This window comes from Xiphophorus hellerii, chromosome 7, assembly GCF_003331165.1.
Source record: "Xiphophorus hellerii strain 12219 chromosome 7, Xiphophorus_hellerii-4.1, whole genome shotgun sequence".
Taxonomy (NCBI): domain Eukaryota; kingdom Metazoa; phylum Chordata; class Actinopteri; order Cyprinodontiformes; family Poeciliidae; genus Xiphophorus; species Xiphophorus hellerii.
In genome coordinates this window covers 31,496,940-31,510,857 of record NC_045678.1, presented here as the reverse complement: position 1 = coordinate 31,510,857, position 13,918 = coordinate 31,496,940, and the positions used below count along the sequence as shown (strand labels likewise).

The following is a 13,918-nucleotide window of genomic DNA, read 5'->3' as shown; positions in this document are numbered from 1 at the left end:
CGGCAAACTAGCGGTATTGTAGAAGGCCGCACTGGGTTAACGCGGTGAATTTCAAACTGTCCGACTCGTGCTTCATTATACTCCAAGTCGCTTCAGGTTGTTGTTGCAATCAATTTATTCCACTTGACTGTCATACTTCAGATTTTACATGGACTGACACATACTGACCAGGCTAAACCACACAATGTTGCTAACAATAAACGACATTACAACACGGTCAACAGAAATTATGACCACCAGCGGCGCACGCGCTTCCTCATACATACAAATCAGCGCGCCAGTATGGCTCCCATTCATACCTTAGTGACAGTCACGCCCACCTCGACACACCCACCACCCAAGTGTCAAAGCCGTGTGCTCCTGCCACATCAGTAACTGCTCATTTCAACCATAAGGCTCTTACAATGTGTCTCAGGTTGCTCAGCTCAAGGTTCAGGATGACCAGGCTGTCTTCACACGCAGGTACAGGGTCAGCTGGAAACCAGCGGATTGGAATGGTGCCACTTTGTCACGGACAAGCTAACAACAGTAACTGTGTGGCGTGACGAGTCTTTCATTGATCAAATGATCCTGTAGGTGGATCTCCAGGGTGAGGATCAGCCATTGCACTGCGGAGATCTGACCTCTGTGAATTCTCCACATGGGAGGTGAAGAGCTGCTTGATTTGTTTTACTTTTCTCCCCCAGAATGGAAAAAATCTCATTGAAACTTGACTGAAGGACCTCTGGAAATCCATTGCTGCCACTCGTTACACTTGACTTATTTAGCTTTATTAAATTTGTTTACAGCTATTTATTCAGTTATCAAACTAAATTTCTAGTTTGAAGTTGTGACGTTTCTAAATTGATAACACTGAAAATGTCACTGAAAAATGAAGCAGCTTTTTTGTTATAAATAACCCAAATAATTACTGTTAATTTTGATTATGTAACGTTACAAACGGCGCCTCCCAGCTGGTCAGGTTGTTTTATTATAACGCTTTAAATGTTGGTGATCCTGAAGCTTCACAGGTTATTCCTTTCTGATCAGATTCCTTTAAATAAGTCATAAAACTTGATATTAAAATACTTTATTAATAAATAAACATCTCATATCTGCACAGTTTGGACAGAGGGAGTTCTGCCGGTCAGGCTGGGATCTTGATCCGGATGGGCGGCGGCCTGATGGCGGCGTCCCTCACCTCGGCTGTGATGTCCACGCCCAGCGGAGCTCTGCAGCAGAACCAGCAGAACGGGTCAGAACCTGCAGCTCATGTCAGTCTGAGGGTTTGATCCGCTAACAGCAGGAACCGGGTCGGTACAGCAGGAACCGGGTCGGTACGGTAGAATGTACTGGTTATTTTATGATCCAAAACTCTACTGTCAACAGTTTTTTCTTTAAAATATGAATGAGAGGAAGTGAAGCCCTGACCAGAACGTGAACTGGTTCTGGTTCTGACTGACCTGGGCTCGTAGCTGACCTCCACCTCCGGCGCCAGGATCCCGGTTCCTTCCCTCAGACGCTCCACTCCGTTCCTGCGGGGAGGAAACCAAATGCCTCAGGTGAACTGGACTCGTTTCCAACCGCCACCAGAACTCACCAGAACTCACCAGGCGACCATCGCTCCGTTGTCGGTGCAGAACCGGGCCGGAGGGCAGAGCAGCCGCAACCCGGTCGCCTCGGCAACGACCGCCAGAGCTTTACGGATGTACTGGTTGCTGGCAACGCCTCCAGACAACACCTGGAAAAAACTCTGGGTCAAATAAAAGTTTGGATATGCTGGGTTGCTATGGAAACACTGCAGCTTTCTTATTTATTTATTTTTTTTCCATTTTTTTCTCTGAAGAGTTTTTGCGGCGCTAGCGGCTCGTATTTTTTTCTACAGTAGGCAGACAGGAAGGAGGGTGAGGAGAGGGGGGAAGACATGCGGCAAAGGTCGTCGGGACCGGGAGTCGAACCCGCGACGTCCGCGTCGAGGACTAAGGCCTCCAAACGTGGGGCGTGCTAACCCCCTGCGCCACCACAGCACGCCCCTGCAGCTGCCTGCAGAAAATTTCAAGACGACTGCAGTCAAAAGTTTGTTCACACAGCGAATCATTAAAATCCTCATCCTACTTCCTGTCGTCGTCTTTGTCGCTTCTGCCAGCAGTAACATCCTGTTGTTGATCATGTGACTTGTGTGATGTGAAAAATGTTTCTATGGTAGTTTTGTGAATTTTGGTACAGGTGAAAAACATCTCATCTTAGAGCAAAAACTTTCTGTTGAAAAACGAGTTTTTCTGAAATGATCTTGTTTCATTTAAGTTAATTTATTTATTTTTTTATTCCAATTTGCATAATTGTACGGTGAATGGAAACGCAGGTATTGATGGCTGCTGGACTGAGCCGGTGGTGGTTCTGGTTCTGCTGGAGGATTCTTCCTGTTAAAGGGAAGTTTCTCTCTCTGCTGTCGCCCCCTGCTGGTCAGGAGGAGTGATTGGTGCGTGTCAAAGACTGGAAGCCCAGCTGGCTTCCTCAGAAACTTTTGATGATCTTGATGCTCTGGTTGGCGGCTAACTGAACTGAATGTGATGGAATAGAAACAATCGGATCCAGTGGACGGTTTCTCACCAGCGTCGGGTTTTGTGATGGCAGCAGTCGGTTGGCTCTGCAGAACAGGACGGCCCGGTGCGTCCTCTTCGCCAGGTGTGAGGCCACGGTGTGCTGCGTGGCGGCGGCGATGTCGTTCACACACGACAGCACCGTTCCTTCCTCTACGCCTGCAAAGGGATCGCTGTGGTCAGGAAGGCTAACGCTGCACAGGAAGTCCACAAACCGTCCTACCTTCCTCGACTTCCTGCTTCTGGATCAGCAAGGTGACCTGGTTCCGCAGCCCGGCGAAGGAGAAGCAGCAGTCAGGCGTTTGTCCCATTGGCGTCCTGAAGCGGAACCTCTTCCTGTCACCGTCCTGCGCCAGCAGCTCGATGGCCTGGCCGCCGCTCAGCGCGGCGCAGCGCGGCAGTTTCCTGAGGGACAGACGGCGCGCCACCTGTGGGGCCAAACAGCTGACGGTCGGTTCAGAACCACAGCAACAGAACCACGACACCTAATCTGCCCAGTGCGTGTTAATGAACGTACAGTGTTGTCGGATTTAGATAAATGCTCATTTCCAAAAACAAACACTAAATACAAACATTTTGATAATCTCAACATTTCTGATTGTGTCTAGCAAATGTTTTATCATTCTGAGCTCTGAAATTTTCTTTTTTCCCAGAAATTTTCTGAGATTATTTTTTGGAAGGTACCGACTCCCATCTAAAGTGTCTCTGATTCGCCGTCGTTCTTTGAAATCAAGTAATCAGCAGAGTAAGTTACTTTCCCAGGTAACTGCCATCTGCACCTTGTCCAGCGTGTCTCCTGGAGCTTCGTCCAGCGATCGGCCCAGCAGCAGGAAGTCGTCGACGCCCCGCGCCACGGCCAGCAGGGCGTGGCCTCCGGACACCAGCAGCACCAGGAAGGGGAAGTGGAGCGGCTGCAGCATCCTGGCGGTCAGGGCGTGGGCCTCCATATGGTGGACGGGGATGAACGGCTTGTTGTGGCGCCTCACGAAGCGCTGGCTGAAGCTCAGGCCCACGGCCAGACTCAGAGCCAGGCCGGGCTTCACGGTGGCGGCCACGGCGCCCAGCTGGGCCGGCGCCACGCCGCTCCGGTCCAGAGCCTCCTGCACCACGCGCTCGATGTTTCCTCTGTGCAGAGCCTGAGCTACGGTCGGGATGATGCCGCCAGTCCTGCAGGGAGGAACCAAAACATGGTCCACTGTCTCTGCTCAGAGCTACGCTTTGACTAGGCCACTGCAGCACCTGGATTCTTTTATTTTTCAATAATTTTGTTGTAGATTTAATCAGTTTATTTCTAAAGCACCCATTAACAACAAATATCATTTCAAGTCACTTTACACCCAAAAACATCATTTTGATTCAATCTATTGATCCTCAATCAGAGCATTAAGTTACATTTATTATTCATATTATTTTAAAAGTTTCTATCTCAGCCAATCAGAGCGTCGGACCAGGTGGAGCTTCTGGAGAGAAAAAATAACTGGGAAAACTAAACGTTTGAGATAACAGTAAATAATGTAAACTGGAGAAAAACTAAGTATGAATATATAAACATTATATATTTAATTGAATATTCAAACAACGTGAATAAACACAGAAACAGACTCGAATGACGATTTGACCAAAGTGTGGTCAGGGGGCCATGAGCGACACGACGACTCAATATTTTGCAGACTGATATAAATTTTGAGACTTTTTACTTTTATTAACCAGCAAAAATATAAAGTAACAAATTAAAATTAACCCTTAAGAATTTACAAACTTCTTCTAATAAAAATGCTTCTAAATAATTTACACATTATTTTCCTTCAAAGAGAAAATGTGACTGCATTATTTGTCTAATTAAAATATTGCACATTTAGTTTTTTATTGAGCAGGTTAATTTAAAAATACTTTGTGGTTTTATTTTTCTAGTATTATTTTTGGCCACCTCTGCCTTACAAGGACTTATGAGAGGCAGAGAACCGGAGAATGAAGGACTTCAGGAGGTCTGGAGATGACCTTTGACCCTCTCCAGTTTGACGGACAGCTGCCTCTCTGAGGTCATCGCTGATGTTTTTCAAACACAACAAACACAAACCTGTGAGCTGCAGGTCAGCAGACTGACACATATGCACAACTTTTAGTGTTTTCTAGGACCAGATTGTTTTACACCATAAGAATTTAAACATGAACGAACTGAACATTGAAACAGAAACTCTGATATCGGACCCTCACCTCAGATGAACCTCCTTCTGGGAATGCAGGGATTCTCCCAGTATGGCTCCAGTTTCGTCCATCACAGCGGCTCCAGTCTCATCGCAGCTCGTCTCGATGCCTAAAACCAGCCTGGAGCGGAATGCCTTGCTTCCTGCCGTGTGTTTGCACCGCAGCAACCTCTGCAGGATTCTAACCTTCGTCTGGAACATGGTTGGAAACGCCATGCTTCCTCTGTGAGCTGGAAACGTTTAGCAACCTACCGGTTCGCCATTAAGCTATTAAAACAACGCGAGAAAATGCGGAGTAGCCCTGTCGGAAATGTATCCACCAGCGTTTCCCGCCGGACACTTTATGTGGTTACACACAGATGGAGAGCACCAGTTCGGCTCTTTGGATATAAACTGTATTTTTATCGAGAATTGTGCAGGTTGGTCCAACTTTTCTCTTTATTCGTGGTTGTAAATGTATAAATAATAATCTAACATGGATGCAGATGTTGTATTAATACTACTACCGGTTAAAAACGTGTAAAAACGATTCGTTTCTGTTTGGGAAATATGTGTTACATTTATAAAAGTCGTCAAGTCTTTTAAAAATATCTTTCTGAGGATTTATGAGCATATCGGGATTATATTTACTAAAGTTGAATTTAAAGTTTAGTAAATATTTCACTAAACTTTAAATTCATTTACATTTCACTGATTTACAGTGAAATCAGTGAAATGTAAAAACAACTCACTCTGCGTAAGATCAGTGACGTATGACGTAAAAGTTTCCAAAAGCATGATTTTTAAAAAATCTCAAGAAAGTGACCAGTGTGTGTGTTAACTAGCTACAGATTTCTTTATTTTTATTGCATTTTGTAGGAGTGATAGGAAGGGTCAAAGGTTAAACTTCATATAAAAGACCTTCTGATATGTTGGTTCAAACTCTGTCATTCATAACAAAACAATCTTAAATGCTTCTGAAGAAGGAAACTGGACTACTTCTGTGGTCTCCTGAAGACTAATGTCTCATCTAAATGGTTTCTTCAGTCCTGAACAGAATTAACATTATTAGGAGTCGAGGTCAGAACAGTCACACCAGCCGGCCGCTAAGGTCACCAACGCCTCATTTCCACTGAGCTACGTGGCACCGATTGGTGGGGATCAGAACCCATCAGTTTTACTGATCTATCTTAGCAACCGACCCATATCACACCATTCCTGCTTTCCCTTCAGACGTTCACCAACAGGGTTATTAAAAAGGTCATTAAAATCACTCATAGGGTCATAAAGGTCAATATTAGGGTCATTAAAGTTATTGAACAGGGCATGAAGGTCAGTACTGTGGTATTTAGTACATTTGGACCCGTCTGTCCAGCTCAGTGGATGGGTTGTTGACGATCCAGCATGTCCATAATGATGTCATCAGTTGTTTTGGTCACTTGTTGAGAGAAACTGAAATGAAAATGAGACGAAAAGGGAGATTTGTTTGAAGACAACAACCTGCACATGTTGGATTATGAAGACATGATTTGGTTTGAGTGAGGAGTGAATGAAGGCTTCCATGTTTCACCTGAAAACCCAACACTGTGGCCGACTCGTCTCTAATGGCGGTTTGCATTACCAGTCAGTTCATTACTTTAATATTTTGGTCCCACTCGTTCTGAACGTGTTTTAATTAGGATTTCATGTGAACTTCTCTTAAGGGAACATGGAGCGGCCATCTTGTATTGTGGAAGATTTGAAGCAGTTCGTTGTCAATGAAGCTCCACAAACTGCGTTTTACATCCCAGATTTCATATCAGAGGACGAGGAGTCCTTCCTCTTGCAGCAGGTGTACAAGTCCCCCAAAACCAAATGGACCCAGCTGTCCGGCCGCCGGCTCCAGAACTGGGGCGGCCTGCCGCACCCCAAAGGCATGCTGGCCGAGACGCTTCCCGACTGGCTCCAGAGCTGCTGTGAGAAAGTCTCGTCTCTCGGAGTGTTCGGCGGGAAAACGGCCAACCACGTGTTGGTGAACGAGTACAAACCGGGCGAAGGCATCATGGCCCACGAGGACGGCCCGCTGTACCACCCCACGGTCAGCACCATCAGCCTGGGCTCGCACACCCTGCTGGACTTCTACCGGCCCGTCTGCAGCCAGGACGGGCCCCAGACCCAGCAGAACCGCTACCTGCTGTCCCTCCTGCTGAGGCCGCGCAGCCTGCTGGTCCTGCAGGACGACATGTACCGTCAGCTGCTGCACGGCATCCAGAACCGGAACCAGGACCTGCTGACGGACCGGGTGGCCAACCTGTCTGCCGCCGGGGCGCGGCCCGGGGAGACGCTGAGCAGGGGAACCAGGGTGTCGCTCACCATCAGACACGTTCCCAAAGTGATCAGGACCAGGATGGTTCTGGGAAGGAAATGACCCGACCGGATCAGAACCAAACCAGGCCCACAGCTGGATGTGTCTGTGACGCATGAAGGCGATGAAACAGACTCATGATGAATGTTTTGGTCTGAATTATTATTATTACTGCAGGAACAACATTCCTATGTAATTTTTTAAATTATCTATTCAAATATTACTAAAACTCAGTGATGGGCATCGCTAACTGAAACGTTTGTTCCTCTAAGCCTAAAGCGCTAATCATAAACATTAGTGAGGCTAATACAGCTACATACCAACATGCTATTTAGCAGAAACTGACACTAATCTGTTCTACAAATATGGTAATTAGACTAATGCTAAGATGCTGTTTATTCCAACATGGTGTTTAATGGAAGCTAATGCTAAAGTGCAATACTGACACAGTATTTAGCAGGAGCTAACAGAGTATGCTAACTCCGCTGGGCTAATTAAATGTGGTCAGAAAGTGATGCATTCAAGGTATTCAGGATAAATATGATTTCCTGCACTTGGTGCTTCAGAATTTATGCAGAAAATTAATTTAGGGGAAGCTAAGTGCACTAAATGTTTTCAAAGTTAGCAAAAAAGCTAATGTGCTAACTGAAGAAAAATAAACTCAGTGGAAGCATGCTCATCACTGATGATCATGGTGATAAATTTCTGGGACAAATTATTTGTATCATCTGAAAATATGTCGACATTTAAATGTTACATCTTTGCTGTAATAAATGCAACAGCTTTAAGAACTGATTTAAGTCTTATTTTGCTGGGCCTTTTTTCTCTTTTTGTAATAACCAAAATAAATAAATAATTTTCTAAACTCTGCACATTGAGAGATTTATTATAACTGGATCATGTTGAGTTCGGTCAGATAAAATGTTTCTTATCCATGAAGAAGGTGGAGGCTGAAGGTTCAGGGTGAAGATCCTCCCATCCACCTGATGCTGGTTAACATGTTTCCTTTCATTGAATGCAAAACATAAAAATCCAAGCAATGACGTGAGAATCATTAATTATGTATTTTTGTTTCTGCTGTCAAAGCGAGCTGTGCCTGTCTGAGCAGGAGAAAATGTCTGTAAAATCTTCAGTGAAATAAATTTTACTACGTAATTCAAATAATGCATTTATGAAACAACACCCAGAAAAAAAGCATACAAAGGATTTGACAATGCTAGCAAAAGGAAGGGAAGCTGTGTTAGCAAAGCTAGCTAGCTAACGATAGCAATCATCCTCTAATAAATGTCTTGTACCAGCCCTCACACAAAGGGTTTCAGTAAATATTTGCTACACATATTAAGTAAGTTACAAACTACCTGGAAGTACCAGATGTTCAGATCTTGGAGGCACATTCGAGGTAAGGAGGGTTGAAACCTGACCACCACTGAGCAACTGAAGCGTCTAAACTGGGCTGAGAAACACCCAAAGACAAACTCTTCAAAGGTTTTACAGATGAAACGAGAGAGGCTCTTGATGGACCAGGTGACGGTCCCGTTGGCGTGAACAGAAATTCATCAGCGTGTCGGATAAATGATGGTTTAGCCGCTGATCATCATCTTCTCTCTGGGTCCTGGCAGGGCAGCAATGGAGCCTGAGACTAAGCGGTGGAAAGGGTCAAAGTGCGATGACGATTCCTGGGTGGCCTTCCCCGTCCTGTCAGACGAGCAGTCAGCAGACGTGGAGCTGGTGGAGGCCTTCGCCGCGCCCATCGTCAACAGGAAGGCGACGTCTCGGCTCGTCAGGGAGCTGAACGGCGTCTATCCGCTGACCGGCCTGCAGCACGTGAAGCGGGTCCGGGCCTGCCGGGCCGAGGACAGTCCCCACCCTCTGGAGGTCCTGCTGTGCCTGCTGAGCGACGCGCCGAACCCGGCGGACGCCAGCATCCAGTCTCTGCTGCCCGCAGGCAGCTGGGAGGGGCTGGGCGAGCCATTTGTGGTGAAGGTCCCAGCGCGACCCCCGCTGACCCGGCCGCAGTTCGAGCTGGCGAGCCGCCGCTGGCCCACGACTTTCCATGAAGACAAGCAGGTGACGGTGGCGCTGCGAGGGGAACTGTTCGGCCCCCAACAGAGAGCCCTGATGCACACCTTCATGGCGTCCGCCGTGGCCGCCGCCAGAGCTGCGGCGCAGCTGGGGATGGAGGCGGTGGGGGCGGCGGTGGTCGACCCCGAGACGCAGCGGGTCGTCGCCGTCGGTCACGACCGGCGAGGCGAGTACCCGCTGCAGCACGCAGTCATGGTCTGCATCGACCTGGTGGCGCGGAGCCAGGGAGGCGGCTGCTACCGCCATGACGGGTACGACGCCTGCCGCTTCGCCCCTACAGACCCCCAACCAGAGGGGGGCGCTGTGCCGTACATCTGCAGCGGGTACGACCTGTACGTCACCAGGGAACCCTGCGTCATGTGCGCCATGGCGCTGGTGCACTCGCGCATCGGCCGGGTTTTCTACGGCGCCGCCGCCGCTGACGGAGCTCTAGGGACGAGATTCAAGATCCACACGCAGAAAGACCTGAACCACCGCTTCCAGGTGTACAGGGGGGTCCTGAGGACGCAGTGTGAGAATCTGACCAGCAGGGGGCGCAAAACACCTGAACCACCGCTTCTTGGTTAGCATACTGAGGACGCAGTGTGAGGATCTGACCAGCAGGGGGCGTGTATGACGACAGCATGCGGACGTTTCAATGCTGAAACTAGAAGAAGGGATTTTATTTTCTACAAGATGTTTTTTATTTTGAATAAAGTTTTAATCTTTTGATCCTGTTTAGGTCCAGCCTGGACGCCGTTTTGATTTCAGAAAATTTAGGCATCTATCATATAAAAAGCTACAGGAGTCAAGTTTAAAGACCAAACACACATTTGGCTAAAAGTAAGTACATTTTTTTATCATTTTGGTTGGACTTTATGAAGTTCTAAAACATTTTAAATATAACTTTATAAACACAAGAATGAACAAATATTCACTGAAAAAAAAGTAAGTACACCTCGCTGCCTCTACATGATTTAAATAGGAAAGTAGCAGCCAGGTTCTGATTATAAATTCACATTATTATCAGTGACTCTTTAGAAAAACACCAGAGTGGAAAGACATCAGCAATGACCTGAGATCAGCAACTGCTGTTGCCCAACAACCCGGGACGGGTTCAAGGGTCATCTTCAGACAAGATTATTAGATAAAAGACAAAAAGATAATTTTTAAAAAAGTAAATTATTGAACAAAAAAAGTCAACTGGTTCTGATCCAAACCATGTAATAAAAACCTTAAAACGGGTTTGTTGATCACAAACTGAGGCGAGGAGCTGAGGGCACAAACATTTTATTAAAGATTAGGAACAGGAAAAATCACGTCCAGCTCTGGAGGAACCGATCAGAACCGGCGGCCCGGGTCTCCAGATAGCAGCTGGGTGAACGTAGTGTTTCCCACAGACAGTAAACGTCCCTCAGTAAACAGCTAACCAATCATAACTTTTCACAGGACACAGGTCCACAAACACTGTAAAACGAGACGAGCCGCTCCGGTCCGATTAGGGGAGCCATGCAGATGGAGAGCGGTTCTGCTACTCGATGAAATGAAACCAAGACGGTACCGACAGTCGGAGGGCGACAGCCTCCAAAAGTAAACAAAAAGAAATACTTCAGAGCATCTGAGTGGCTTCAACACTCAACACGAGTCATTGTGTGACCGACGGGGCGGAGAAAAGCAAATTAAAGTCAACCTAGAACCCGACCGCGGCCTGGGCCAGCCCAGGTCCATGCAGGCCCGAATACACAATTAAATACATAAGTTACTGATGCACATCATGTCCGATGATCTGGTTCCTGTTAGCGCTAACCCGACACACTGACTGGATGATTTAGTACACACAGGGAGGCGGAGCTTCTCCTGTTATTAATACTTGTTTATGCCTAAAATCCGGACGCCGTGCAGCTGAGGCAGCTTGGGGATCAGGACGCTCAGCAGGGACGCCGTGTTGATCACGAAGTGCGTCGTGTCGTACTTTGTGTAGAAACTGGCCAGGAAATATCTGGGAAAGACGAGAGACAAATATGAGCGCCATTACACCTGCTGCTAGCATAACATTAGCAGCTAGCCGCTGCTGGTAGCCGCTGCGTCTGCACTCACAGGATGATGGGGGAAATGGTGAAGAACTTTCTGGAGGAGGTGAACTGAACGCCGTAGTCCAGCTGCTCCCAGTGGGTCAGAAGCCGGGCTTTTCCTTGGTCGGGCGTCTCGAAGGGCGTTCCTTTCACCGCATGCATGAACACGTACATGCCCTGCACAGCAACACAAAACATGAGGAGGACTGGCTGAGGAAGCATTTTCCTGCTGAACGTTTCAGATCATTTTTGTATCAAAGTTGAACTGAATTAAAAACAACAACAAAAAAAGAAACATTTTTAAACAGCTAAACCAGCATGAAAATGATATTCTCCTTCAGGATCCATGAAGCAGCAAAGACACCCCAGATCATCATACTGCCACCACCAACTGACTCAGTTAGTGTTAACATGCATTTGTAGTTTTTCTTTTCATACAACATCCCTTCTACTTATACAGCACATTCACTCATTGTGAATAGTATGTTGCTTATTAGGTCTGAAATTATTAATCTGATGAATCAGCTATTGAAGTAACCATTGATTAATTGTTATATGGAGTATAGAGTCTCTAGAAAAGCATTTTCTGAAAGAACAACACAGTCAGAGCAGGAATGAAGCAAAACTACAAAAATTGTAAAAATTTTGCATTAAAGATTAAAATCTTGTTTTCGGCGGCGCTCACCAGGTTGTGTATGACGTTGGTGAGCGTCCAGACCACCGGGACGCTGAAGAAGGGGATGCTGAGCAGCACGATGTGCAGAACGCCGACCCCTAGGGCGTAGGTCAGCCAGATGCCCCGGCTGTTCATCACGCGGGTGTTTGGGTTCACCTCACTGTGTGCCACACCCACGTTCATCCTGACAGAAACAAACTCCTTCAGGAACCATCCAGTCTCCTCTAAATGCCTGAAACAGCCTCTAATAACTCTGGAAACAATCACTCAGTGAGTTGATTACATTTCAGAGGTTTTAAATAAGGCATGCCAGTTCTGGTCATTTTGTGGAAATAAAATTATGGTTCTTTAAAATTATAAAAATGTAAAGATTGTAAAGAATATTTTATGCTACAGTGCAAAAGCAGCATAAAATATTTAAAGCAGCGGATAACAGAATAAGTCGCACACGAACACATGTGACAGTTACAGCAGGAAGAGATGATTTGTTTACATGTGCAGAAGGAAGGAAGAGGAGACAAGTCAGTCTGGGAAAACACCGAGGAGCAAGTAAGAGAAAATAAAAAATAATGCAGAGAAAGCAGACATGTTGGAAAATCATCTGCCGTTTGTTTTCCTAAATGAAAATTATTACAAACGTTCAGTTTTATTTGTTGTATTTTTTATTTACTCAGACATCATGCAGCTTAGATTTAACATGTTTTAGTTTTTTCTGGTGATTTTTATTATATTTATTTTTGATGCAAATGGAATAAAGTTTTCCAGGTTCTGGACTTTTTCGAAAACTTGAATTTTACATTTTTCCTTCTTCTACTCTTTTTCTCCCTTCTAAACTAGAAGCAAATATTCCATTTAGAATGGAATATTTGCTTTCATTCAAAATGCAATTTTATTATCATTTTTAAATCCTGTCTTATTTTATAGCCTTCCAGAAGTTTAAAGGATTGTGTTCTCCAAATCTACCAACTTGGATAGAAAAACTATAATAATAATAATTAACCCAGTGAGTTGCTACAGCTGTACTTTACTCTTCATCTCTGCAGAAAGAAAAGCTAAAAACATCTTGTGTAATGTAGCTGAACTTTGACACACTTTCAGCTGCCAGTACAGATTAAAGACAACAAGCAAAACAGTTGAAGCTGCATATTTAAATTATTCTGATTTTAAAAGAACAACAATTGTCTACAAATTGTACCATTATAACTTTGGGGTATAATATTTATTTCTGCATAAGAAGACATGAACTATTTATTAGCCAATGCAGCGAGTTTCATTAGCCGCTACTGATCAGCAAAGCTTTTCCTGCGTCTCTGAACAGAAAATAATTTAAATTAAACTGTGTAAACAGGCTTATGATTCTGCAAAGATTTTCCTGCGTCTCTGAACAGAAAATAATTTAAATTAAACTGTGTAAACAGGCTTATGATTCTGGATACGTCTATTTGTTGGACAGATTCGTGGCTGTATGTCACTGCACCGCCGTTTAAAATACAAAATTAAAACCTACGCAATTTAGAGCTTATTAAATACCATATTCATCCCATGTCAGGTTATATAACCTGTATTAATATTTTTCCCTTTGTCCCTTAGACCTTTCATTTCTTTTGTTTTCACTACATAGCCAGGCCCATTATACACCATTGTATCCAAAACAAGTTAGTTCCGACATAAATACGGAAATTAGTATCTAAAAAATGTAATAAACATAAAGATTGTTCTGTCAACTTACATGTAGCAGCGAGCAGTAGATGGGTTTGTTATAACAAAAATTCACTATGGCGAGAATTGGTGTATCCTCCTTGTTGTTATGGCTAGACTGCACCGACCGGAAGTAGGTGTCGCGGTGAAACGAGTCCAAATATAAACCACTTCGGTTTATAGCAATTACACAACGAACATCAGTTTGATTTTATTTAAATATAATTTATTTAAACCATACGTCTGAAAATAATCTTATTCATTTTACATTTTTAAATATTGAGAAGATATTTTTGGATAGTAAA

The 13,918-nt window shown here is 45.0% G+C and overlaps 3 protein-coding genes across 5 annotated transcripts; 1 reads left to right on the top strand and 2 right to left on the bottom strand.

The window, feature by feature from the left end:
- Nucleotides 1-1,056: 1,056 nt before the first annotated feature.
- osgepl1 (O-sialoglycoprotein endopeptidase-like 1) lies at nt 1,057-5,096 on the bottom strand. Of its 2 annotated transcripts, XM_032567471.1 has the most exons (7): nt 4,794-5,096; nt 3,359-3,746; nt 2,803-3,007; nt 2,590-2,738; nt 1,590-1,720; nt 1,443-1,514; nt 1,057-1,211 (listed from the first exon to the last, which is right to left on the bottom strand). In XM_032567471.1, exons 1-7 carry the CDS (start codon nt 4,997-4,999, stop codon nt 1,127-1,129), a joined length of 1,236 nt encoding a protein of 411 aa, XP_032423362.1. In that variant the 5' UTR covers nt 5,000-5,096; the 3' UTR covers nt 1,057-1,126. The 2 variants fall into 2 exon arrangements, with proteins under 2 accessions (XP_032423362.1, XP_032423364.1); XM_032567473.1 differs by lacking the exon at nt 1,590-1,720.
- Nucleotides 5,046-9,906, top strand: adat3 (adenosine deaminase tRNA specific 3). 2 transcript variants are annotated; one of them, XM_032567475.1, is made up of 3 exons: nt 5,046-5,202; nt 8,726-9,691; nt 9,765-9,906. In XM_032567475.1, exons 1-3 carry the CDS (start codon nt 5,072-5,074, stop codon nt 9,802-9,804), a joined length of 1,137 nt encoding a protein of 378 aa, XP_032423366.1. In that variant the 5' UTR covers nt 5,046-5,071; the 3' UTR covers nt 9,805-9,906. The 2 variants fall into 2 exon arrangements, with proteins under 2 accessions (XP_032423366.1, XP_032423367.1); XM_032567476.1 differs by having other exon boundaries at nt 8,726-9,906.
- Nucleotides 9,907-10,440: 534 nt separating this feature from the next.
- On the bottom strand, nt 10,441-13,798 carry ormdl1 (ORMDL sphingolipid biosynthesis regulator 1). Its single transcript, XM_032567480.1, has 4 exons — nt 13,645-13,798; nt 11,925-12,099; nt 11,265-11,416; nt 10,441-11,166 (listed from the first exon to the last, which is right to left on the bottom strand). Coding segments are annotated over exons 1-4 (465 nt in total). The 5' UTR covers nt 13,647-13,798; the 3' UTR covers nt 10,441-11,030.
- Between the last annotated feature and the right edge of the window lie 120 nt (nt 13,799-13,918).

What these genes read in the sequence shown, in the direction of transcription:
- osgepl1 (XM_032567471.1), bottom strand. Translation starts at nt 4,999, where the DNA reads ATGGCGTTTCCAACCATGTTCCAGACGAAGGTTAGAATCCTGCAGAGG. An exon ending in AACGGAGCGATGGTCGCCTG is followed by an intron (nt 1,515 to 1,589) that starts GTGAGTTCTGGT and finishes TCCTCCCCGCAG; the next exon opens with GAACGGAGTGGAGCGTCTGA. An exon ending in GAGGTCAGCTACGAGCCCAG is followed by an intron (nt 1,212 to 1,442) that starts GTCAGTCAGAAC and finishes GTTCTGCTGCAG; the next exon opens with AGCTCCGCTGGGCGTGGACA.
- adat3 (XM_032567476.1), top strand. Translation starts at nt 5,072, where the DNA reads ATGCGGAGTAGCCCTGTCGGAAATGTATCCACCAGCGTTTCCCGCCGG. An exon ending in TTTTATCGAGAATTGTGCAG is followed by an intron (nt 5,203 to 8,725) that starts GTTGGTCCAACT and finishes GGGTCCTGGCAG; the next exon opens with GGCAGCAATGGAGCCTGAGA.
- ormdl1 (XM_032567480.1), bottom strand. An exon ending in CCAACGTCATACACAACCTG is followed by an intron (nt 11,417 to 11,924) that starts GTGAGCGCCGCC and finishes GTTGCTGTGCAG; the next exon opens with GGCATGTACGTGTTCATGCA. An exon ending in ACCATTTCCCCCATCATCCT is followed by an intron (nt 11,167 to 11,264) that starts GTGAGTGCAGAC and finishes CGTCTTTCCCAG; the next exon opens with ATATTTCCTGGCCAGTTTCT.